Raw genomic sequence first — 26,848 nt, 5'->3', positions numbered from 1 at the left:
AAAGAGTTCTGCTTTCCTTAAAGTTTATGTGCATTCTGTAAGCAGTAGTGAAATTCCAGAACTGTAAAAATTATTTACTTTTTGGGATGAGAATGTACTGTTTATAATTCATGGTCTATTTGGTCCTTGGGATTCTGTACTCCCAGGGGAGCAGAGAGAAGGTGTCAGCTGTGAATCCTGAAGCAAACATGACTGTGGTAAGTTTTTCTGTCATGTGCTTTTAAAATACAAGAATGTGAAATATTGTTCCCTTAATTACAGTTAAATAACTGCATGTAGCAACAACTGTCATCTTTTTGTAACTTCTTATCTTTTTTACTCTTTCTGAATCTTACATTCTGGAACATGTCATGTATAAGGAATGAAAGTCATATGAGTGTTGAAAACTAAGAAAATCTTAATATAGTAGTTTTAAAAAATGTTTTTATTGTAAAAACACTGTACAGAGGGGCTACAGTTACATGAGCAAGGTAACGAGTACATTTCCTATCAAGCATTGTTACCTCCTCCTTTGTTTTTCCCCTACCATCCCTTCCCTCCCACCTCCACAACTACACTTCCCATCCCTGTCCCACATAAATTGTAAAGTTTATTTTTCCACATGGTGTCTTTTATATTTCATTGTTAAAATGGGTCAAACTATATCCCTATTTAAGCATTTTGTTCTTTCCCTTTCCCTCCCCTAATTAGAAAATTGTACATACAAGATGCAGGGCACTGACAACAAATACATTGAAGACAGGGTTAATATCGGGTGGGAGGAACATATAAAGAAACAAAAATAATCACATGGTATATTATAAATACATTAGAAACAATAGCAAGAAAGATAAACCCCTTGTGTTCCTATCTTGGGGTTAATTTTGCTTAGCATCCTCTTATCTGGTCATATGTACATAGCTTTTGACCTTTTCTTCTTGTCCCAGAAATATACTATTTATTACAAATAGGGGAAACCATGGGACCTATGTGTCTTTGAGCCTTGGCTAATTAGCAGACCCTGTCTCAAAACAATTCTGCAGTAAAGTCTGTAGGGAAGCTTTCAAAGTAATGTCACTTTTTTGTTATTGTTAAAGGAAGTGGGATTGCCATTTACAAGTTTGCATGTTCAAAAAGCATAAAGAAGAAAATAAAAATGGTCTGTGCTTGCAATCTGCACAATTCCACACTCATCCTGTGCTTATTCATGTTTTAAAGGACATATTTGTAGCCCGAGAATGCTTTTTCCATTCTAATTTCTTTTATTTGACATTGTAGCTCTGTAGTTTTTAATTCTTTGAAGGACATTCTAATGCCCCTTTCATTCTTTCATTTGTCACATTTATCGTACAGTCGAGAGTGAGAAGGCTCACACAATCCTGCCAGGACTTCTGTGCAAGACATCTTACCCTGAAAGCAGGTAGGCCTTTCAGAAGGGCCACTATGTTTTGGTAAATTGAGTTGTTGGAAAAAGACAGGCATTCTTTGACGTACATCTCTCATGCCAGCCTTTCTGAAACTGAATGATGTCAGATCAGAAGACTGATCTGGTTTCCTTCCTGGTCTGGTCACTGTGTTGTGTTGTCTGTTTTCCCTTTGTGACACACACATGTTATATGTGAGTTCACCAAACAGCTGTGAGGTTTGTCTCATGTCTTCTTCCTCTTTTAGCTTGCCTTCTCCCTTGTTTATCTCTCAGGTACCTATTTCTCCCTGCTTCCCTTTCCTCCCTCTCTATCTGTTTGTCATTGAGTCAGAGGTTTATTTTAAAGAAAGATAATTAAGGAAGGAAGGATAAAAGAAAGAAGGAAAGAGAGAGAAAGAAGGACATGGTACCATTTGAAATTATTCAAGACTTTTGAGAAATAGGATAGAATTTAACAACAGATTTAATAGCTCTTTTTATTTAAAAAAGATTTATTTTATTGTTATCATAGAAGTTATGTACAGGATTACATATACTCTTAAAAAATAAAAAAAATCAGCCTGGAGGCATGGCTCACACAATACAACACCTGTCTCCTAAGCTAGAACCCTGAACTCAAACACAGTAGAGCATAAACAAACACACAAAGAAATAGATAATTGTTCCACAGGATGAACTTACACTAAGTACTCAGTAAATGCCCATTAAAAACATTTCCAAAGTAGATGGAAGATGTTGAAAAAGCATCATATAAGTTTTAATTCCTAACAAGGTAATAAGTATCAGGAGCTAGTATCATAGCTATTCCCCACTGAAACAAAAGAACTTTAAGGCTCAGGGCTGGTCACCAGCAACTCCCCCCCCCCCAAGAAAAACAAAAATACAAAACCCCAAAACAAAAAGCAAATTTAAAACAGAAGAACAAAAAGTGTAGAGCAAATTATTCTGTTTTTCCCATGTCCTCTGCAAGACCTATTGTTCTAGAATTCTAAGAATTTATATAAATTCTGACTCTGTCCAAGTTTTGTTCTTCCAACTCAGAAAGCTGATTTTCAATTACTTGAAAAACTTTTAACCAAACAATTTTCCTCCTTGAAATATATGTCCTTAAGGTTTGGCTTTTACTTGTTTAAATGCCTTTTATTTAAAAAATTGTTAATGTATACTTTATATACAGAAGATTATAATTACATGAATCAGGTAATGAGTAATGAGTACAATTTTTTTTGGACCATTTCTCCCTTTTCCTCTCTCTCTCCCAGTGCCTCCCTCCTGTCCCCACCCACAAGATATCCAGTTCATATTCCATATAGTGTCTAGTGAGTAACACTGTTATATTTGTTCATCCTTTCTGGCCCTTTATATGCCTTCTCTTACTCTCCCAAGCATGAACAAACTAACAAAGAAAACAAAAGGAAAAGAAAACAAAAAACAACAACAATGGCAACCAAAAATGTCTCTTGTTTCCTTTCCTTGGAGTTCCGTTCATAGAATATTATTTCATATGATCATCTGCAAATAGCTATTGAGCCTTTGTCAACCAGTCCTATATATGTCCTCTTCTGACCTCAGTGGGTGAATGACTAGAGTCCTTTATAATTTATCATGTCCCTGGGTATGTACATTCTCAATCACTTCTGTCTGTGCTCACCTCTTTAGACAATTTAGTACGCATTTTCATATCAGAATACGTATATACTTATATGTATATATGTATATGTGTATGTTTGTATATGAGTACGTACATATATATCCCTATCTTTTTGAATCTGTGTATGTGTGTGTAGAAAGCACGTTATAATTCTCTATTTCTTTCCCGTTTTATTCCTTTCTATAATATTATGGAATTGTTCACCTAAGGCGTATATCTTCCAAATAGGATACAAGCAAGAGAGGAAGGATTTTAGTAACTATATCCCTGTTTCAACAGTGCCTAGCATTTGCTAGGTGCACAATCAAATTTTGGTTCAATGCATTGATTAATACCCAATATGGGCAGGTTGAATGCTGCTATGTTCCTCCTCTTCACAAACATTTAAAACTGAAAAATCCAATGCACACTGGCTGCTCTATATACACTTGTAATTTGTATTTTTATTTGTGGACTCCATGTTCTCTTGGCCAGTTGCATCCAGCACCAGCTGAGCAGGAGATCCTGGGTGGGGAAGGGGGAGGGGGAGAAGGAGTGGGGCACAGGAGGGTGAGGCCAAGCTTGGCTCACAGGAAGAGCTGGGGATGCTGCTGGCAGTGAAATGGTGCTGGCCCTGCCTGGACCCTGGCGGCCCAGGGTGCAAGCTCTTATAGTTCTAGGCAGTACTCAGGGCTGGGTTCATGGGAAGATCTGAAGCCAGGCAGGGGAGAAGTCTCTGGGACACCTCCCAGTGGCGGGCTGCTCTGATTGGCCGCATGAACCCGCTGATCTGGTGAGCTGGCCTTTCTCCGCCCCTCTGCCACCACACCTGTCCTGCAAACCAGTGGGCTGCACCCTGCAACTACAAGTGGGCAGCGCGACCCCGACTGAGAGCGCTATGAGGGCGACTGAGGCGGTGAGTCTGGGCCCACCATGCTCAGGGTAAGAGGCAGAGGCGGAGGCAGGGCGATGGTACCTGCTTGTCTCCCCGGGCTGGGCTGGCTGCGACCCCCCGCGTCCAGGGTTTCCGTGCCTCCAGGCTGGGCCAGGATGCCTGGCACTGCGGGGCTCCTGTGGGTACCTGGGGCAGGCGGGAAGTGGTCCCTGGTGTCTCCCAGCACTGAGCAGTTGGGGCGCTGTGCACTGCTCTGGAGCCCCCTGGGTGCTGGGATTTCTAGGCTAGTGTGGCTGTCCAGAGCCCAGCACAACAGAGATGGCCAGGAGGTTGACTTCTCAGCCCTCTTTCCTCGCGTTTTCCTCTGTCCTTTAATATTTTAGCCAATGATGTGTTTAGGAGCAGACCTTGGACTTGGGTCATGGTTAAAATTTTTGCACATTGCTATTTGGTCAGCTGCTTCTTCCTGTAATTAACCAGCCTGGGCCCCCTCTACTCCACACTTCTCGGAAACAGGGACTTCTTGCCATGGATATAAAGGAGAAAATAGGTCTACTGCCTGCAGCGTGTCTGTGGTCCGGTCCTTGGGAGAGCTTCGTGGTTTCGGTGTGGTTATCCACTAGAAAACTGCAGGACAGGCTGGGTGTCTTCTCACATTTGTTCTGTTGGGCTGCTCCATCACAGTTTTCAGAACCTTTAATAAGTGCATGGCACTTGGCTCTACCTGGGTTCATAGTCTGCACCTCAGTTCTCTTGGGCGGAAATGAAGAGAAAGGAGCAGTACTTCATTAGATTGGCACAGAGTCAAAAGAGATTGTTACAAAGTTGAAAGAACCGAGATAAAGGTACTAAGAGCCAGAAGAGTACTCTACACTCAACTTACAGACTTTTGGTTTGGTTTTGTGTCTTTACTGAGCTTGGGTACTGTCCTTTAGCTTCTTTGCTCAAGGCTAGCATTCTCCTGCTCAATCCACAGCTCTACTTCTGGCTTTTTGGTGGTAAATTGGAGATCAGTGTCCTATGGACTTTCCTAGTCAACTGGCTTCAATCTCCTCTGCCCATTTCAGTCTCCTGAGTGGCTAGGAATACAGGAGTGAACCACTAGTGCTTTGCTCTACAGTTATTTCTCACACAATCTCCTCTAGGAGAGTGACTTGTGGAGTATTTGTAGAAAGGAAGTGCTGTTGTGGATGAAGGAAAAAGTAACCCAATGACATGTTCATTTCACTAGTGTAATCTGTCATCCTGATGGCCTACCCACTGGTTTGCTGGTCCTGGTTGTGTAGAATAGTCACTAGGTTGAAAGCAGCTACTGACAGATGCTAATTATGAACTGTGGCAATACCCCCACCTGTTGTTTACTTTTCAGTGAATGTGTTTTTCTCTAGTAATACAGGTCTTTGGGAACGGTGATGTTAGGATAATATGTAGCCCAGAGCTGTACAGCCTTTCCTGGGAGAAAGTGTAACTCAGTTGGTAGAGCATTTACCTACCTGGATTTGATTGCCTGCACCAGAAGTACATAAACAAATAGAAGATATATTCCAAATTAAAAACAATAGGCTTGCATGGCCAATACAGACTCTAGATAAACTGATCTCCTGTCTAGAATTTTGAGGTTCCCTATTATCTGGAAAATAACTCCAGGGTGGATTGCATCAGAAGTTGGAAGTTGTGTGACTTTTCTAATCCAAGAATTACTTTCTTATCATATGTGGATTACTTATAGTATAGCTCTTATTTATAAAACAGTAGTGTTTAAAACAGGATACTATAGAGGCATTATATAGAACTTTGGAACTTTTAATATATGTGTACATAGATTTCTTGATTGTAGCCATTCTAACTGGAGTGAGGTGGAATATCAATGGTGTTTTGATTTGCATTTCTTTTGTGGCTAGAGAAGTTGAGCTTTTCTCCATATGTCTATTAGTCATTCCTATTTCCTCTTCAGAGAAGTCTCTCTTTAAGTCTTGAGCCCACTTTTTAATTGGGCAGTTGTTTTTCTGAGGATTTATTGTTGGGGGATATAATTTTTTGAGTTCTTAGTATATTTTAGATATGAGATCCTTGTCCATTGTATACCTAGTGAAGATCTCCCAATCTGTGGGCCATCTATTGATCTTGCTAACTGCATCCTTTGCCATGCAGAAACTCTGTAGCTTCATGCAAACCCATTTGCCCAACATTTTTTATTTTTTTGTGTTTCTGGGTCTCTATTAAGAAAATTTCAGCCTGTGCCAAGGAGCCCTAAAGTTTCTCCTATTCCTTCCTGTAATGTTTTCAGGGTGGCTACTTTGACTTTGAGGTCTTTGATCCATTTCGAGTTTATTCTGGTGCAGGGTGATATATCAGGATCTAGCTTTACTTTTCTACAGGCGTTTAACCCATTTTGCCAGCCACATTTACTGAAGATGTTGTATTTCTTCCATTCTATTTTTTTAGTTCCCTTATCAAAGACAGGTGGCTGTAGATCTGTGGGTTGATTTCTGGGTTTTCACTTCTATTCCATTGTTCCTGAGGTCTGTTCTTGTGCCAGTACCAAGCTCTTTTGATTATTATGGCTTTGTAGAAGAGTTTGGAATTTGCTATGATATTCCTCCAGTACTGTTCTTTATGCTAAGGGTTATTTTTGTTGTTTCTGGTACATTATTGTTCCGTATGGGTTTTGGCGTTGCTTCTTCTATTTCATTGAAGATTGAGGTTGGGATATTGATAGGTATTGCATTGAATTTGTAGATAGCCTTTGGCAGTATTGCCATTTTCACAATGTTGATCCTCCCCATCCAAGAGCATAGGAGTTTTTTCCACCTCCTTAGTTCTGCTTTACTTTCCTTTTTCAGGTTTTTAAAGTTTTCATCATAGAGGCATTTCACTTTTTAGTTAAGTTAACTCCTAGATATTTTTTTTTTGTCAAGCTATTACAGAAGGAGTTGTTTTTTCTGATTTCAGCGGTGCTCTTCTCATTATTGGCATACAGAAGAGCCACTGATTTTGAGAGTTAATTTTATATCCTGCTACTTTGCCAAAGTTTCAAATCAGCTTGAGTAATTTGGGTGTGGAATCCATGGGGGTTCTTTAAATACAAGATCATGTCATCTGCAAAGAGGGAGAGTTTTACTTCATCTTTCTCTATTTGGATCCCCTTTATATTTGCATCTTGTGTTATTGCTATAGCTAGGCATTCTAATACTAAATTGAAGAGAAGTGGAGAGAGTGGACATCCCTTTCTTGTTCCTACGTTTAGAGGAAAGGCTTTAGATTTTCATCATTAAGTATAATACTTGCTGTAAGTTTGTCACATACAGCCTTTATTATATTGAGGAATGTCCCAGGGATTCCTAGTTTTTCCACAGCTTTGTGATAAAGGCGTGTTGGATCTTGTCAAATGATTTTTCTGCATCTATTGAGATCATCATGTCTTCTTATCCTTGCTCTTGTTGAAGATGCATTATCTTAATTGATTTGCATATATTGATCCAGCTATACATCCCTGAATAAATCCTGTTTGATCGTGGTGTATGCTTTTTTGATGAGTTGTTGAAGTCAATTAGCCAAAATTTTGGTGGTAAGTTTTGCATTGATGTTGGTCTTTAATGAGTCTCTGCCCGGTTTTGGGATGAGGATTATGATGGCTTCATAGAACGAGTTTGGTAGTGAACTTTCTCTTTCAATTCCATTGAAGAGTTGGAAGTGTATTAGTGTGAGTACTGCGTTGAAGGTCTTGTAGAACTCTGGTGTAAATCCATCCAGTCCTGGGCTTTTCTTGGGTGGGAGGTCTCTTATTGCTGTTTCTATTTTGATGCTTGATATGGGTCTGTTAAGTTGGTTGAGATCATCTTGGTTTATTTTGGGCATGTCGATATTTGCTGGAAATTTGTCTATTTCTTCCAGATTCTCAAACTTTATTAGCATAAATGTTTGAGAAGTATTCCCTTATAATGTTCTGAATATTGGTTGTCTATGTGGTTATGTTTCCATTCTTTGAGTTTGTTTATTTGGGTGTATTCTCTAGTTTTTCTGATAAGATTTGCTAAGGGTATGCCAATTTTGTTAATTTTTTTGAAGAACCAACTCTTTTTTTGTTGATTCTATGGTTTTCGTGTACCACTGTATATTATTATATATCATGCCTCCAAAGTATTTCTGATTCATGGCCCTTGGTAAGCCTTTCCTCCTACCCCTGCTTTCCCTGGCAAAGATCTATGTTCTGTCAACATAGATTAGCTTATGCTTTCCAAAGATTGATATGAATGAGATCAAACTATATTGATTATCTTATGTCTCTGTGTATCTGGTTGTCTGGCTTTCTCTCTTTCTCTCTCCTTCCCCTCCCCCATCTTACTTCTTTAAGATAACAGAGTTATTGTGCAAGCTGTCCATGTTTATGCTTTCCTTTCTATTGTTGAATTTATTAATCCATAAATTGTTTATCTATTTACACATTTAGAACACTGGTATTTTCCCAGTGTTTTGTGTATTATATACAAAGCCACTATTAAATCTTTGTATAGGCCAATACACAAACATTTTTAAGTGATTGTATTGATTGTTTTACATGTAGGGAGCCAAGCATTTTCCCCTAAGCATTGCCAGGAGTGTCATATCACTTCATCCTCAGTGTCCTCCAGGTCTTTGCTAGGCTGTGATAGTGAGAAAAAGCTGTCAGAAACTAGGATGTCCTCAGCTGGTGACTGGAGCCTCCTAGAATGAGAGTGATTGAATTCTTTCTCCCTATTTCTCTTGCAAGATCTTTTCTTTCACTTTTTTCCCACTCACATGACAAACTTAAATCTTGACATCCAATTTAGGACAAGAACTTAAGTGAGTAGCTACTTGGAGGCAAGGGCTCATAGTGTCTGAAAAAACACAAAAAATATTTAAGTTCCACATGGAAGGGCAGGGGTTAGAAATTACCAGCTCTGGCATTTTTTGCCTCTTTCTTTCTCTCACCTTATCCAAGTCCCCCAATATCACATTGGGGATTTCTTAGTAAAAAAAAAAAAACTATTGCCTCTTTTTTTTCTTCTTGGAATATGCTTGGAGTCATCTACTTCATTTCTTTCCTTCATAGAATTCTACTTTCCCTAAACTTTTTGTGAGATCAGTAAGCTATAGAGAAATTCAGGGAAAGTAGTAATTGATTTCTTTCTTTAGATGAAAATATACTTCTTGGAGTTCTTGGTCTGTTTGGTCCTTGGGGTCCTGCACTCCCAGGGGAGCAGAGTGAATGTGCCATCTGTGAATCCTGAAGCAAACATGACTGTGGTAAGTTTTTCTAATTGATGTGGTTCTAAAATGCAGGAATGACAAATGTTTTTCCTTAATTATAGTTATATAGGTGTATGCAACTACAACTGGGATCTCTTTAAAGCTCATTATATTTTTCACTTTATCTGAATCTTAGATTCTGGACTATGTCATGTGTAAGGAATGAACAACAAGTGATTGTTTTAAAACTGCACTTCTTAAGATAGATTTTTAAAAAATCAGTTTAGCTTTTGGGTCTCACAGAATTTGTTTGAAGAACAATAAGAATGTATGTCACAACTCTTTCAGGGCGTTATTACTAAGCATTGATTATAATATAGACTGAAGAAAGATCATGATTAAGAATGTCTAGACAATTCTGTTACGCCATTTGTTGAAATGGCTGTCTTTCTTCCATTCTGTATTTTTGGTTCCCTTATCAAATATTGAGTGGCAGTAGGTGTGCGGGTATATTTCTTCTATTTCATTGGTCTTTGGACCTATTCTTGTGCCAGTACCAAGGTATTTTTTATTACTATGACTTCATAATAGAGTCTAATGTGTGGTACTGGTATTTCTCCATTTTTAGAGTACTTGTTTTTGTCATGTTGGGAGTTCTTTATTCCATGTGAATTTTTGGATTGCTTCCTTTATATCATTGAAGAATGCTTGTGGGATTTTGATGGGTATTACATTGAATTTGTAGATAGCTTTGGTCAGTTTTGCTATTTTCACAATGTTAATCCTTCCAGTTCAAGAAATACAGGAGGCTTTTCCCTTTCCTCAAGCCTACTGTAATGTCTTTTTTAGATTTTTAAGTTTTCATAATAGAGGTCCTTCACATCTTGGTTAGTTCCTAGGTATTTTATTTTACTTTTTGAGGTTGTTACAAATGGAGTTTCTTTCCTGATTTCAGTCTCGATTTTCTCATTGTTGGCACAGAGAAAAGCTACCGTTTTTTGTGTTCTTTTTATACCCTGCTACTTTGCCCAAGTGTGATCAGCTCAGATGCCCCTCAGTGGAATAGTGGAGCTAGAAAATGTGGTGTGTATGCACACAGTGAAATTCTATGCTTCCATCAGAAGAGTGATATTTCATCATTTGTAAGAAAATGGAAAGGCTTGGAAAAAGATTACATTAGACAAAGTAAGCCAGACCCAAACAAACAGAGGCTGTATAGATTCCCTCATTGTAATAATTAGAATATGCATATAAATCTACAGGTAAGCACAATGAAGGGTAAAAGACAAAAAATTACACTTGAACATGAAAAATTAAACATGACTCTAAAAATTCACACATTGAGACCACAAGAAGATATTCTTCAGAAAGGATCAAAAAGTCAATATCTATGTGTGTATGAGCATATACATGATTTGTTGAACTTAACTCCAAAAAATGGAAACAAGATTTTTGATATTTTTTTCTTGTCATCGATTTTTATTTCTGTAACTTTTGTATATAAGTTTATCTGTTTGGGGGAGTGCAAGGTGTAGCACAGAAATGGTGGGAGAAAGAGTGAAGCAATGCAGCAATGATATTCACTAGACACTGTGTTGGAAATCAACTACACAACTATGGGAGAGAGGGATTGTGAAGGAAAATGAAGAAAATAAGGGAAAAGGTGACACTGTTCAAAAAGAAATGTACTCATTACCTGATTTATATAAATCTTTTGTACATCATCTTTACAGTAGAAACAAAAAGAATATCTAGAAAGCATGTTTAATCACATAATGAAAACATCTAAAATAAGTTAAACTAAATAAGCAAATAGACTTTTTAATTAATTAAAACATTTCAAAATCATTGCTCTTAAGTAAATAATCAAATTTTGAAAATACATTTAGGTCTAAAATTTCTGAAAAATAGATTATTACATCAAACAGTGACTCTAAGCCAGAAGATGTAGCAACTCAACCTCAGAATCAGCTTAGAGTCTGGGAAATATTAATAGCCTGGTGTTGTGATCTTAAGGTTGTGTGTGTGTGTGTGTGTGTGTGTGTGTGTGTGTGTGTGCATGTGTCTGTCTATACTTTTCTCTAAGTGCATCTGAACATTATAATGTAATTATTTTTAGTCTATATTGAAAATGAATTCATTTGTTTTTCTGGCTTCTGTCTTAGGATACAACCTTGAAAACCAGGGCAGTGTTACCTTGTACATTTAGAGAGGAAAGAAGTGTTTATTTTTGTCCGGTAGCCAGGTTCTAATGGAAGCCTTTATTCTTCAAAGATGCAAATGATAAGTTACTGGGGATACCCTGCTGAAGAGCATTTCGTGGAGACAAAGGATGGATATATTCTGTGCATTCACAGAATACCTCATGGGAAGCAGAATCATTCTTACCAAGGTATGGTGTTTCTTGTGGTAAGAGAGAAGTGTTCTTCAAGTAGGTTCATCAAGTTCCACACAAATGGCTCACAGCTGGAGCTGGGAATTTTATTAACTATGCTGTGAGAATGCACTCCTTCTTTCAGGCCTCTCCCCTTCATCTGCACAGCAATTAACAGGCAAGGTTCCTGGCTTGTGTGTGTATCACACAAGGTGCCTTGCTCTGGAATATAGAAGAAAGCATGAATCTTGAGATGCTCTCAGGTTCTGGAAGAAGCTTTAGGGGACACCAGTGCAGACCTAGAGCTGCCACTGACCCCTATGTGTTCTCCCCACTGTGAGTCTTTTACCACTTCTATGACTGTAACAAAGATCGATTGAACACAATAACCTCAAAGTTTTTTCTTTGTTATCATTTATTTATTTATGTATTATTCTGTGTGCTACAGGTTATTGGTCATGTTCTTTCTTTGTGGAGGAGGGGTGAGGGAAATGAGGAAGTGTATACTGGGTCTGTCTTCCATAGCATCTTCTTTCTGTGTAGGATTCCCCTGGCAGAGAACCTTGATGTGTATTTAATACCTGTTCGAGCCTACCTCAAAGGGGATTTTTCATGAAATGTGTGATATCATTCAGTTCTCTGGAGGAATTGTGATTTTCCTAAGAATTAAGCTTTTAATTTTCACTGTCCACAGCAAAGGATCTTCATTGTCCTATGTGTCATTGAAGACCAATGTTGTCAGTGCTGCTACTTTAGCTAATGGAAAGTCAAATCAAAGAAAAGAATGCATAAAGTCTTTTGGACTGAATATGGAAGTTCTTTTCTCATGCAGACCACTTTCTCTCCTGACCTCCTATAAATATCACCACTACCTTCCCTTGACCTAGACTGGATACTACCAAGTCATTCTTTCCTCTCTTCTATCTCCTCCTCCTCTTCCTCATGCCCATTTCAATCTTCCGCTTCCTTCTCCTTTCCTTCCTACTCTCCTTCTCCTCTCCCTCCTCCCCCCTCTTGCTGTTAAAAATCTCTGCAGTGCTGATAATTGAACCTATGGTCTTCCACACTGTATGCAAGCACCAGACTACTATGCTTCATCCATGTCTATGCAGAATCATTTTTTACACTCCTCTTCAAACAGCTGTTAGGATCTGTCTGGGCCACCCATGTTGTATCCCTCTGTTAATCCCTTTCTCATGGTCTCTCATTACTCTTTCTTTTTCCCCTGACATTTAAAGAATGTTATTTTAAAGGGAGGTTGTACAGAGGGATTGCAGTTATATAAGTCAGGTAATTAGTGCAGTTCTTTATGAAAGTGTTACCCCTTCCCTCCTTTTCTTCCATTTTCTCCCTCCTGTCCCCCTTCCTACAAGTGATATATACTATTTTCAAAATAGTGTCTCATGAGTACCACTGATATATTTGTTCACCCTTTGTTTCTACCATTTTTCTGGACACCTGTATTAGTGCTTGTGTGATTTCCTTTTATAGGTTTCCCTTACATGGACATTTACATTGCCTATTGCTTACATTTCTCTTTTGTGAGTCTTAGGGCTTGAGCTCAGGGCCTGGGCATTATCCCTGAGCTCTTTTGCTTAAGACTTGCACTCTACCACTTTAAGCCATAGCTCCAATTCTGGCCTATGAGTGGTTAATTGGAATAAAGAGGGTAAGGAGATCTTTTTGCCTGGGCTGGATCTGAACTGCAATCTTCAGATCACAGCCTCCTGAATAGCTAGGATTATAGGGGTGAGCCACCAGTGCCCAGTATGCTTATGGTTTTTGTTTTGTTTTGTTTTATTCCCCCCCCCCCGCATTATGGGGGCTGAACTCAGGGCCTGAGTGCTCTCACTCTCTTGCTCAGGCTCAACTCACTTGTTCATGGCTCTACTATTTGTGCCACATATCTAGTATGGCATTTGGCTGGTAAAGCTTCTTGAACTTTTACTCTAAATCAACACCTTTATTTGCCCAAAGAGCTAGATACGCAAAGTCAAAGAGATAAACAGGTCATGGGGTAATCTATCTGGTCAGTCTGACAAAAGATTTATTGTTCCTGGAGTTTGTGAATATAGCCTTATGTAAGAAGTATTGAACAAAGGAATCTCATGATGGTTATATTATGCATTTTAGTTAGCTGAAATGGAAATTCTGGTTGTGACTGCCTTAAAAATAAAATACATGGAATGAAAACAACAGTAAGGGAGATTTAATCATCAACAATGAAGGAAAAAATGTCCCATCCTGACTACAGTGCAAATGATCAGACAGGGCCTTGGTGAGTGCATATGGTGTGTGTTGCATATGTATCTCTGTGTGCAGATGATTAGGTAATATTTTTCCCTTTGATTTATTCCTCCTTTTCTGTGGGAGATACATTCCTTTTTATTGTAAGGATGATGAGCAAGGGGTTACAGTTACATAAGTAAGGTAATGATTATATTTCCTGTTGAACAGTGTTACCCTCTCCCTAATTTTCTCCCAGTTTTCCCTGTGGGAGATAGATTCTAAGACATACCTCCCTGCCAGTGCATGCTAAACTCTGTGTGTACTGAACTCTACATTCACCATGTTTCCTTCTCCCCCCATATGTAGACATGATAAAGTTTAATTTAAAATTAGGCACAGTAAAGAAAATGTACAGAATAACTAATAAAATGGAACAGTATACATTGCCAGCACTGCTACTCCTTTGCTTCACTGGTATAGTGAAGAAGAATGGGGTTATATATGCACAAGTCCTATGGTACCCAATAGTAGGTCTGCAGTTCCCCAGCCACTAAGTCATTAGTGGGAGGGTAGCATATACAGTGTGGATATTCCAGAGTAGAGCTGATTCATGTTATGGGTATGTAGAGTTTCATCATGCCACTTAGAATGGTGCATAATTGGTCTTTTTTTCATGTTCCAATTTTTATTTGATGTTTCAAATGTAAAAAAGAAAAGTTGAGATACTTACACCAGTTAGAATGAGACCATCTCAAAATGAGACCATGCAAAATTATTCAGAATGTGTGTACAACATTTCTCCCCTTGGTTTGCTGCCATATACAGTGAATAGTACAACAGGAAATTGGCTGGCCTGTGCTTGCTTGAAAAATCTCATCTCTTTACAACAAGAACTTAAGGGGCAGAAGTCAATTTACCTTTCTGTTTATTTTATGAGGGATATGGAACTGAGAAATTCAGCTGCCCAGTTTCATCCAACCAACCCACAAATAAGCACAACTGTTGATCTCATCTGCTATCTGTGGAGGACTGAGATAGACTTTGATATCTTGAACAGATTCATCTACTTAGCCTGAGAATATCAGCTTTTAATAGAATTTTCCTTGGAGCTCTTGTGAAATCTTTGTGAGCTGCATAGACTAAAGATGTGGTTTTCTAAATAGTACTAGAGAAAATCCTGACTCAAGTGGCACTGTGTGTCCAAATTTCTGACCAAAGAAAACTATACAATATTTATAGACTAACTTTTAGAGATGGTTCATTAATACTGTACATATTTTACAGGACAATACACAGCCCGAGAGTTTATAAAATAAGTTCATGCATTATTATCTCTAAGAATATCATGTACAGGATAAATATCTCCCTAAGTATGTGTGACAGCATTTCAGGTTGAAGCAATCTCATTTACAAAAGCAATCCAGTTTCTCTGTTGTTAGGCATGTAATTTAAAGAAATTTGAGATTAGAGAAAAATCTTAAATCCATTGGTAATTGATAGAAAGCATCAATTTGTGGGATTTAAAAGGTCTCCTTTAAAAAAAACAACACAAACATCCAGAATATGTAAGCTGTGTACAAAGAAAAATACAAAAATCCTGGATGATCCAAGTTTATTACACTACATAATTCAGAGTGAAACATTATTGGTTAGGTTTTTCTACTTTATTCATTTATTTGAAAGCACTAGTTTGTGTACTAATGTGTATATTTAGTTCTGCTGCATTTATGGCACAAGATCTCCTTTTCAAAATGGCACCAATTTTCCTTTAAGGACTATTTTTAGCAGCAATCATATTTAAAGGTGAACAACTTACAGGGCAAATGCTTTAGCTATACCTTTTCTATGTCATACTTGCCAGTTATAGTATTTACAAAAGGCTAACAATGTCTACATAAAAATAGCCTTTCACTCTTCCTCATCCATATCTTAGTCAAAGGCTTTTTCCTTCCCCTTGTTTTTGATCCCATTGGAGAAGAGCATGAGATTCAGTTCAGGGACTTAGGTATTTACATGGGACTCCTGATTTTAAAGGAGTATAAGACAAGTGTAAGATGAAGTAATTCTTAATTTGGGATATTCCACTACCCTTAAAAGTTCTGTGACAGAGAGTACTTAATGACAACCTAGAAGAGAGAGACCCTTGATTTTTCAGCCTGTAACAACTGAACGTCTGGAAGGCCACTCACTGTGATGCCGTCATCACTGACTGACATCGAATGTTAAACTCCCAATTGTGTGATTATTGGTAAACATGGAAATATAACTGAAGAGGTCGCACTAAACTAGAAAACGATCTTTACTAGCCATACAACGGACAAGGGTCTCATATCTAAAATATACTTGGAACTCAAAAAATTAAACCACCCAACAACAAATCCTCAAAGAAACAACTGCCCAATAAATAAGTGGGCGAATGACTTAAAGAGAAGCTTCCCTGAAGAAGAAAGAAGGATGGCCAATAGACACATGAAGAAATGTTCAACATCCCTAGCCATAAAAGAAATGCAAATCAAAACAACATTGAGATATCACCTCACTCCAGTTAGAAGAGCAAAAATCAAGAACTCTAACAACAACTGAAAATTCATTTTAAGAACAATTTACATTGAGGGAAATATGCACTGTATAAATGAGGAATTATAAAGAACTGGCAATTAACTGACCATGCTAAATGGATTCCATGAGTAAGTTTTCATGATAGGATATACTTACTACATGCATTTTGCTTAAAAATATTTCCCTAAAACGTTAGAGTTCCATTTCATGTTACACTACTATTGTAGTTCAGGGGAAATAGCTATACTATTAGGTTGGTACTGATATAATACTAGTTGTGAACATCCAGCCAAAGGAGCTGGTAAATTCCTGAAAACAGCAAATCAAAAATCCTTTTTCAGTTATTGGACTATACAGATATATCTCAAGCCTTAAATTTGGGAATTAAGAATGTGATCTTCTGAAGTTTGGGGATGGATGTTTCTTTATGTCGTGTAGTGAAGCCAACCATTTAGGGGGAAAAGATACCTATAAGCAAATTGATCTGACAAAACAGACTGATGTCAATGACAAAACTGAAAAGATTCTGTGAAAAACAGCCACCAAAATAACAGGTGGGGCACAGTTAAGGCATCTTAAAAAAAAAGTCCCACATGGCTTTGGCTTCTTAAAGTATTCTGTTTTAAAAGACTTGAAAGCATCTGAAATACATGCAAAACTGTTTGAAATCCCTGCATGGCAAATTCAGTTTGCTTCATTCAGATGTTTTCCAAAGAAAGTGAAGAAGCCTCTCCCCATGAGATCACATGTGGTGGGGAAGGCCTCCAAATTCTTTCTATCTCATACCGGGTGCTACTCACTACTCACTACTGCTACTCACCAGCAGCACTGCGTCCTGCTGCTCGCTCCGGAAGCACAGTCAGGCTGCCTGCTACTTGAAGCCCTTGCGGTCATAGGTCCTCTCCTGGTTGGGCATGTTCCGGGGGTCTAGACTGCTCCGACCGACTCCGTGGGGGCCCGGCCGCCGCCACCCCGCCGAGGATTAGGGGCGAAAGCCAATAGGGGCTCCCGAGGGATGCGGGTTGAGGCTGGGCGGGGAGGGTGGCAGGGCAGCGGCGCGGGAAGAGGCAGCGAGGCCTGGTTAGTCCGGGGACGGCCGCTCCGACAGGACTCTATGTCAGGTCACCAGAGCCCAGGGGCCGAGCTGGAAGCGCTGCCTCTGCCGGGGCGCCTGCCGCTCTCGGTGGAGCCCGCCACCGCTGGCTGCTGCTCCCTGCTGCCGCCTCCGCCGCCGCCGCCGCGGGAAGAGCTGAGGGACCAGCCGCGGGAAGAGCTGAGGGACCAGCCGCGGGAAGAGCGGGGGACCAGCCGCGGGAAGAGCTGAGGGACCAGCCGCGGGAAGAGCGGGGGACCAGCCGCGGGAAGAGCGGGGGACCATCCGCGGGAAGAGCAGGGGACCCGGGCTTGCTCTGCGCCAAGGCGGTTGCCCAGACAGCGCCGGCAGCGGCATTGGAGCAGCGGCGGATGTGCCATAATTTGTCTTATAAATCACTTTATTTCTGGAATTTTCAGTTCAATATTTTTTGGACTGTGGCTGACTGCTGGTAGCTGAAACTGCAGGAAGTGATAGCTTGGAATGGAGGGAGAGCTGCTGTGTGTCATTTACTCATCACTTTTTGTCATGTGTGCACCTTGGGCCAGGCTTATCAGGTGCTGTGAGCAATGCAGTGACTGAGACCAGCCAGGATGCTGCTTTCTGTTGCCTAACAATGGCCTTGACAGTTGTCAGTAGTGGGGAGAGTAGCATTTATGTTTCCTGCTTGCTCCATGACTCAGAACACTTTTCCATTAATTCTTGGGTTCATTTCCTTTCTTGTAGGGTGGAATGTGCATCTGGAATGTGCATCTATCAGTTCAACCAATGACAAAGGTTGCACATCTGTCTGATAGTTTCTTGTAGCTCTGTGCTCCACTCATCCAGTGACTCATGCACTGGGAGACAGAAGAACTATCCTTCCTGTTTTATAGATGAAGATACCAAGATTTATAATGCCCCCTTTTTTTTCCAGGCTAGGGTATTGCAAGATGTCCTCCATAAAGGCTGGAAAGTGTGTTCTTTAGATCAGCTCCTGTTGTACAGGGAGCTGGGATTCTTGCTTTGGAGCTAAGCCACTCCTTGTTTACTACAGAGAGATCCAGGCATTCCACCAGGAATGAGGCTTCCTACCAAGGTTTTGTTTGTAGTTGCTGAGGTTTGAATGGGTCCTACAAAATTCATGTGTTGCCAATTCAGTGCCCATTGATATATGCCCAGGATGAAGGAGGTATCTAATGAAGGAGAAGTCTGGCCATTTTCCTTTTCTTATGTGCTTGTTTGTCCCTTCTACCTTCTACTATAAGTTATGCAATAAGGAGACCTTCTGGAGATGTGGGTTCCTCAACCTAGGTCTTTACCTGGAAGCAATCAATCACTCTCTCTTTTTAAAATACATGTATTCATTTCTAATATTTTATTTTTTGCTTTTGCAGCACAAAGCTGACTAAGACAAAAGTGTTTCAGCCTGTTTTGTTTTAAGGAAGATTTTTCAAAATAGAATTGGACTGTAAAGCATCTTTCAGTAGCCTCCTACTTTGGATGAATAAAAGTTTTCTTAATTTTTTGTGGTGCTGGCGCATGAAGCCAGGGCCTCAAGCATGCTATACCCCTCATTACCTCATCTGATCCTTGAGAGGGAGCCCCTGGGGGGAGAATTTACCTCAGGGATGTGTTCAGTGTTAACCATGCACATTCTTCTCTGGGCCAGCTCAAAAGAGCAGATGGGTAGACTTCCTCTGTGGTTAGAATGGCTGTGGAAGGGCTTGTTCAGAAGAGTTGTGGGAGCTTGTCAAAAACCAGTAATTCCAGAGGTCCAGCATCAGGAATGTTTTATACACACGTTTGTGGGATTTCCACATGGAGTTGGTTTGGGGGAATGCTGTTTGGCTTGCTGTGAAATAGGTAGAAGCAGACAGAACATTTGTATGCAAAAACCTTTCTTCTGTCCCTCTAGTTTTTAGTGAAACTTTCTTCAGAGACTTGATTAAAAAGAGAGACTCACCAGGTACAGTTGTTGCACTTGGCAGGCTGAAGGCCCATTAGCCTTCCTGTCAGGACACTGAGGGGGATGGGATTCTATGGTTATTGTCACCCTGATGTTCATAATTACAAACTTATTGTAATGATTATGTTTTCTTCTTTCTGGAGCTGCATGAGAATCCTCAGAAAGCCTGTTCATAGATGCTGTATCTACCACAGTGCCCCTGTAATTTTCATAGGAAATTTGGCCTCTTTAATGTAGCATTAAAAGGAGCATTCAAAGGCAAAGCCTCACCTTTATGAGCTCCAGGCTCAGCCTATTTCTTTTTTGTTTATTTATTCATTTACTTATTTTTATTGTCAAGGCGATGTACAGAGGGGTTACAGTTGTACAAGTAAGGTAATAAGTACATTTCTTGCGGAACTTGTTACCCGTTTCCTCATTTTTCTTCCAATTTCCCTTCCCCCTTTTCCCCAAGCTGTACAATTCACTTCCAACACTGTCTTGTGAGTATTGCTGTTGCCTTGGTTACCCCTTTGTCCTTTGTCTCACCATTTTGATGTTTTCCTTTCTTTCCCTAATTCAGAAAAACCTATATACACAATACCCAGAGTACCAAAATCAAATACAGTGACAACAGGGGATAAACCATAGGGGAAAAACACACAAAAGAAATAAACAATCACATAGTACATTAAAAACAATAACAAAGGAGACCTCTTGTGTCCATGTCTTAGAGTTCATTTTGTTTAGCATCATCTTATATGATCATAAGTACATAACTATTAAGCTATTCTGCTCATCTGCTAAGATTATCCTAGAAGTATACTACTTCTTACAAATAAGGGAAACCATGGGACCTATTTTTCTTTGATTCTCGCTTACTTCACTCAATATAAAATTTTCCAAGTCTTTCCATTTCCTTACAGATGGGGCAGTATCATTCTTTCTGATGGAAGCATGGATTCCCCTCCACCCTCCCCCCCCATCTATTTTTTCTTGATCCATTCATCTATTGAGGGGCATCTGGGTTGGCTCCATATCTTAGCTATGGTGAATAATGTTATGATAAACATATTTGTTCTGGTAGCTTTAGTGTGGCCTTGTTTGTGGTCATTTGGGAAAATGCCTAGAAGTGGGATTACTGGATGATAGGGGAGCTCTATGTGTTTGAGTCCCAAGAGGAAGGACATATGTTGGTCCTGTAAGTGCAGAGGGCTGCATATATTTTGGTCAGAAAATCCTAGGAGTCTTTTTGACTTTGGATTCTTCCTCTCCCACTTTTAAATTTATGAGGGAATCTGCACCCCTGCATTGCCCAGCTCTGGGACATGTCATTCATGTAAGCTTATCTTGTGTCAGAGGAATGCTCTTGAAAAATCATTTAATGATTGCCAAAATATAATTGGTTTTCTATATTTGTGAAGTTTGCATTTGTAGATTTAACCAACCATAGATTGAAAATAGTTGTAAGTTGAGTGCCTTTGGCTTACACCTAGCTACTCAGGAGCGGAGATGTGAGGATTACAGTTTGTAGCAAGCCTGGCCAGGGAAGATTGTAAGACACTTATTCCAATTAAAAAAATAAAAGCAGAATTGGACATATAACTCAAGTAGTAGTAGAGTTCCAGCAGTGAGCAAAAAAGCCAAATGAGTACAGGACCTCAAGCCTTAGTACTTATTCAGACACACATACACAGACACAGATACTTTTATCTTAATAGTATTTCTTGAACAATACAGTATAATTAACATTTAAAATATGAACTTTTAGGGGCTGGGAAGTTGGCTCAGTGGTAGTGTGCTTGCCTGGCGTGCATGAGGCCCTGGGTCCCATTCCTCAGCAACACATAAGCATAAAAAGCCACAAATGGCACTGTGACTCAAGTCGTAGAGTGTTAGCCTTGAGCTGAAGACCTGAGGGACAGCATCCAGGCCCAGAGTTCAGCTCCCTCTACCAGCAACAACAACAAAAAAAGAAGAAGAAGAAGAAGAGAAAAGAAGAACATTTGCAGTGCATTAGTCATAAGTTGATTAGAATGGATTTAAAGTATGAGGAAGATGTGCACAAGCTTTATACACATAAAACTATGTTTTTTAAAATAAAGATTGGAGCAACAATGGGTTTTGGTATCTACCTTGAGTTTCCTGGACCAATATCCTGTGGATAGCAAGGAAGGGCTATAGATATAAAAACACAGCAGTATTAAAATTTGTCAGTTCAATTATAATCTCCTTCCAGCAAATCTTTTTTTCAATTTTCTTCTTTGTATTTTATATTCCTCATTGCTTGTATTATTTTGCACTGCTACAGTATAGGGTAGTCTACAATTTTGAAGTATACTTTTCAAAAAAAAAGTTATGGTCTTAGATTTTTGCATAGTCCCTGTCATTGTTGATGGAGATTTATTATACCAAATGGATTGTATTTTAATTATTTGAACACCTCACAATTAGCTTATTTCCATTGGTTTACTATATAAAGGATGAGCAGAAGGCACAGTGAGTTCTTGTTTGGTTTGAGTGATGTGCCATCTACTGTGTTTCACACACTGCACTATCTTCCTTTTGTTTATATTTTTCCTTACAAAAACTTTTTTTGAGAGGGTCTTATTATGTAGCCCAGGCTAACTTTGAACCCTTGATCTTCTGGCCCTAATCTTCTGATTGATGGTACCACAGACATGCCCAAGCATGCTTGGCTCAGTGATTTCATTCATTTCTCTGAACAATTATTTATGAAACTGAGTCTCAGGTTGGCCACATAGCAAAGGAATATTAGTAGCTGATGTATATTGCATCCTTCCTGCATTTCACACAAGTGGTTCAGAACTTCTCAGAGAAAAATCTCACAGATCATTGTTCCGTGTAAAGCACATATTATCATGTTCACTCTGCAGGGCTGATAGACATTTTGAGGATTGTTCAAGGTGTCATGTCAAAACATGGTAAGAACAGAGGTCTGTCTGATTCATGGTCAATGTAATGGTGATTTTATAGGGATGATATTTTGTTCCTGCCATTTTTGTTCTTTGCTATGTCCCCTTTGCAAAAACCCAGTGTTTATTTTTATTAACATAAGTTAATATATTGCAAAGGTTTTTCATTAGAATATTTTCAAAAATTCATTTAGTGTTCTTCCCTGGCTTAGAAAGATGGCTGGCATGTAGTTGTGAAAGACCCCAGACTCCTGGGATACTTTCTTCAACGGGAGGGCACCCCAGAAACCAAGACTCCAAACCAGTAGATGCAACAAGCAAGAGGAGTTTATTCAGCATTTATGCAAACGGTCTCTCTGCCTTGGCACAGGAGAGAGCCCCGAACCACGGTTACAGGCATTCTTAAAGGCAAAAACCACAAGATTAGCATATAACACCAGGTGTCCGAGGGATTGGCCCATTTAAAAGTCACTATGTACTCCAGCAATCATTTGTACTAAGCGGGAAAATTATAACACTCTTTGTAACAGTTGGCTCAGGGCAAGTCTAGGGGTAGCGGTCACCCTGGAGAGGAGTTTACATAGTTACAGGCTTGTGATTGATTAACATTTGACCTAGTTTGCTGGACTTGCCAGGTGGTCCTTATCTTGGGTCCTTATCTTGGGTCCCATTTGACCACTTGGGGAATTTACTTGTTTGTTCTTTATTTATGACCACAGACCTTGTCCCTGGCCGGCATCTGGGCTCCGAGACTCTTTACTCAATTCCTTACTTCCAGAAAGGGGGGGGGATAGTGCTAGGGCGAGCAAGTTTACAAAAGCAAAATCAGCAGTTAGCAATTGTAAAATGTAACTCTAATTTTTAATCTTTCAGTTGGTGCCGAATTAGTGTTTGTTTAGTTATTGAATGATCTTAACACTCAAGGGAGCTTGAGCTCGTTTCTTTCCTTTCTGAGTCTTGTGTTTTCTTCTTCCATTTCTCTGTCTCAGATGACTAGAAAACGTGTGTAGACACATGTTTGAATTTATGTGTGATTTTTTTCTATTTGATTGTTTCCATGTACGTGTTATTTGTGTGTGCCAATACTACGGCTTTAACTCAGGGCCTTGCACTCTTTTCTAAGGCTTTTTAATTGATGGCAGGCTCACTACCATCTGAGCCAGATCTCCACTGCTGCCTTTTTACTAGTTAATTGGAGATAAGAGTCTCAGGCTTTTCTGTCTGGGCAGGCTTGATCTTCATGTTAGGTTCAAAAAGAGGAAAAAAGGTGAGAAAAAGAGTAGACAAAGATATGGCTCAACCCCAGCACAGGTAATAAATCTGCAAGGGTAGGCTCCCAGCCAAAACTAGAGATTCACTCCTTGCTCACAATCTGAAGTATTTATAATGTTTCATGTAGTGGGCTGTTAATTGTCTAAGTCAGGAAGCGGTATCTTTGAGCCCCTTTGCTGTCCCTAGGACTGTGCCAGTCTCATGTACATAAAGACAACATTGATTCTACTTCTTTCTGATCTAAGTAAATCAAGTACCAGAGTTTTGAAGTAGCATGGCTGTGAGGGAATTTTTCTGTGTCTGGAGGCTAGTTATGGAGGTGAACATGTTACCTATTGACGTTTGAAAGGCTGTTGCAGGAGTTTGATAGTTTGAGAGGCAGTAATGACTACTGTTCCTCTGCTTAGTCCACTTGCAACCCTTGATGCTGCCAGGAGAGGAAGGGCTTATATTGCCCTTTTTGATCTTCTAGCCAAGGATGAGATGAGGGCCATCAATGGAACAACAATGACTTGATCATCTGAGAAGACTTAGTTAGTGCCAACACCAGTCCAGTTGGTTAGTTGGCATCTGCAAGATGCCACAGAGAAAGAAGAGACCAGAAGGGTGAAGGCAAATGTAAGTAAAGGTAGACATCTAATTTAGGGTGGTTTTTTATTTAAAAGGATGGAACTTCTAAGTTTTTCATGTACTATAGCAATCACAAGTGAAGCCTGGTGCTGGTGGCTCACACCTGTAATCCTAGCTACTCAGGAGCCTGAGATCTGAGAATCACAGTTCAAAGCCAGCATGGACAGAAAAGTCTGTGAGACTCTTATCTCCAATAAACCACCAGAAACCTGGAAGTGGCACTTTAGCTCAAATGGTAGAGCACTAGGCTTGAGCTGAAGAGCTCAGCGAGAGCACCCAGGCCCAGAGCTCAAGCCCCACCACCAAACTCTCCCCCCCAAAAAAAGAGAGAGAAATTATGAGTAAAGGAAAGGGAATAGTGTAAGTCCCTGTCCTGTAGGAGTAGACAAGCATGAGCATCAGGTAGCCATACTCAGGAGCCATTAATCTTAACTTACTGGCTCTAGTTATCTTTGAAAGAGCAAGCATGCATTGCAGAAGATGGCAGAGGAGAAGCTGGAGGCTAAACAAGCTCTCATATAGAAAGCAGTTTTAGAGTTCCAGTGAACAGTCCTAAACCAGAATGACACCAAGTGTGCCATCACAGGACAGAGAGTTAGGCCAGAGAGGGAAAATCCAGGCAAGGAGACAGCCTGAGCACTTGCCAGCAGCGGTGGCTGCTGCTGTGGTGGGGCAGGCAAGCGGATTCTACTCAACACCAGCAAGAACTGACAAGAAGCAGACATCTTCATCCTGCAGTTCACAGAGCAGAGACAACCCAGGAACCAACACTCCAATGTGAGTAAAAGGCTGACATCCCCACTCCTTCTCAGGTAACAGAGGGAAGGCCACGCCTCCCACACCCCACTACCGGAGATCTCCATCTTGGATACTGACAAAGGCCCCGCTGAGCAACTAGCTCCAACTCTGGTCTTGGAAGAAAACTAGAGTCATTTAGCAGGTCATAGGAAAGTAACCTGGCCTGCCAGGCTCAGCTCCACCCAGGGAAAAGTCACCCATCCTGGGCCACCAGCCCCAGGAGTGGCTTTCTTCACTGGGTAAACAGAGCCAGAGGGTGGCCCTCCCTAAAGCAGCCTGGACAATCAATTGATTGATAAACCCTGAGAATGGCTCCAGGCTGAGCTCTGGGAGTGTCTCACAAGCTAGCCCCTCAGGGAAAAGCTGCTGTTTGCTGAAAGGCCTCAACTCTACCCAGAACCTAGCCCCATCACAGCATCTCCAAACTAGAGGAAACAGCCATCTCTTTTGTAATACTCAAAGCAGATCTCCCTCCCATTGAACTAGCCTGGGAGGAGGATCACAAAATCCTGGGTAAAGCAGAACATTTTTCTGCCTGCTCAAACAAACTGACTTAAGAAGCCAATCAAGGCACAGGAAAATCAAACACCACAAGCAGACCAGAGACTCCACCAAGAGACTGATTAAGGACACAAGGGAGATACAGGATCTTCCCATCCCTCCCCCAAAAATCAAAGAACTCTCTTTTTTTTTTGTACCTTTTATAAAAAATTTTTTTCTAAAACTTTTTTTAATCTTTAAGTTAAAAATTGTTTTCTAGTAACTTTTTTTTCCTCTTATAATTTTTATTTTAGGGGTATGTGTGTGCTTTTTTCTTTTCTTTTTTCTTTCTTTTTATTTCCTTAAAATTTTTTTTTTTGGTTAGGTCTACTGAACTTTTGATCCTTTTTTTCTTTCTCATTCTTTCACCTATTCTTCTCTTTCGTTCTTCTTTGTGTGACTTTATTGCTGTTCTGCTCATTCTTAGATATACGCATAATTGATTATTAGACCTTATCCCCGATTGTGTACACACTTAAGCCAGAAATGTATTACTCAATTCAAAACCTCTTAGACTTAAATTCCTTAAAAGCAGTACTACCTCTTTATGCCTATATAATATTTTAAGCATTTTCATTTTTAAGTTTTTCATTTCTCTTTGTATCCCTCCCCTTCTCTCATTCTATTCATGTTCTTCTCTGAATATTTTGTTTTCATATTTGCATAATTTTTAAGCGTTGCACTTTTTAATTTTTGCTTTTCTATTTTCTCTTGTCTCTTTTTTTTTCTCTTTCTTCTTTTTTCTCTCTCTCTACTTTCATTCTGTCCAACCTATTTTCCACTTTGAGATTATGACTTAGTTAACTCTCCCTCTGTCTTTCGACATCCCACTATTCCTATTTTTACCCACATTTCTACCAAAGCCTAATAATTTCTGGTTTGCCAAATTCTTCTTTATGGTTTGTAGCCATTAATATATAGTTTTTTGTGTTGAGTAGATATATCTGTTGAACTAGATTGTATACGCAGTCTTTTGACTGTGCAACAACAGACTTTGGTTGATGCTTGCCTTAAAATAATGTTCTAGTACAAAACTGGTGCTACTTTCATCCCAAATGGGCAGAGTAAGCTGGAAAAACACAAGAAAAATGGCAAGTCCGTGTATCTCAACTCCCACTCATGATAATCAGGGGACAGAAAAGATAATGAATAATCCAGAGGAGAGTTCCCAAAGAGCTATACAACCACTGCTGGTAAACATGGTAAATGAAAAGATTGAAAACCTGCAAAGGACTCTGTATGAGCATGATAGGGAGAGAGAGAAGGCAAACCAAAGTTTAATACAGGAATATCATGAGCGTGAGGAAGCTACTCAAAAATTGATTCAGGAATTGTGTGAGCTTGAGAAC

At 39.7% G+C, this 26,848-nt stretch overlaps 1 protein-coding gene across 1 annotated transcript in view; it reads left to right on the top strand.

The window, feature by feature from the left end:
- Nucleotides 1–9,087: 9,087 nt before the first annotated feature.
- LOC138825785 (lysosomal acid lipase/cholesteryl ester hydrolase-like) overlaps nt 9,088–26,848 on the top strand; it is a 36,037-nt gene continuing 18,276 nt past the window's right edge. The window contains exons 1-2 of the mRNA XM_070020448.1: nt 9,088–9,198; nt 11,416–11,533. Coding sequence (XP_069876549.1) covers nt 9,088–9,198; nt 11,416–11,533 — 229 coding nt within the window. The remainder of the gene's footprint in view (nt 9,199–11,415; nt 11,534–26,848) is intronic.

Source organism: Dipodomys merriami, unplaced genomic scaffold (assembly GCF_024711535.1).
Source record: "Dipodomys merriami isolate MVZ:Mamm:240054 unplaced genomic scaffold, mDipMer1.0.p SCAF_14, whole genome shotgun sequence".
Taxonomy (NCBI): domain Eukaryota; kingdom Metazoa; phylum Chordata; class Mammalia; order Rodentia; family Heteromyidae; genus Dipodomys; species Dipodomys merriami.
Note: the sequence above shows the minus strand (reverse complement) of the source record. Positions and strands in the feature narration are given on the sequence as shown.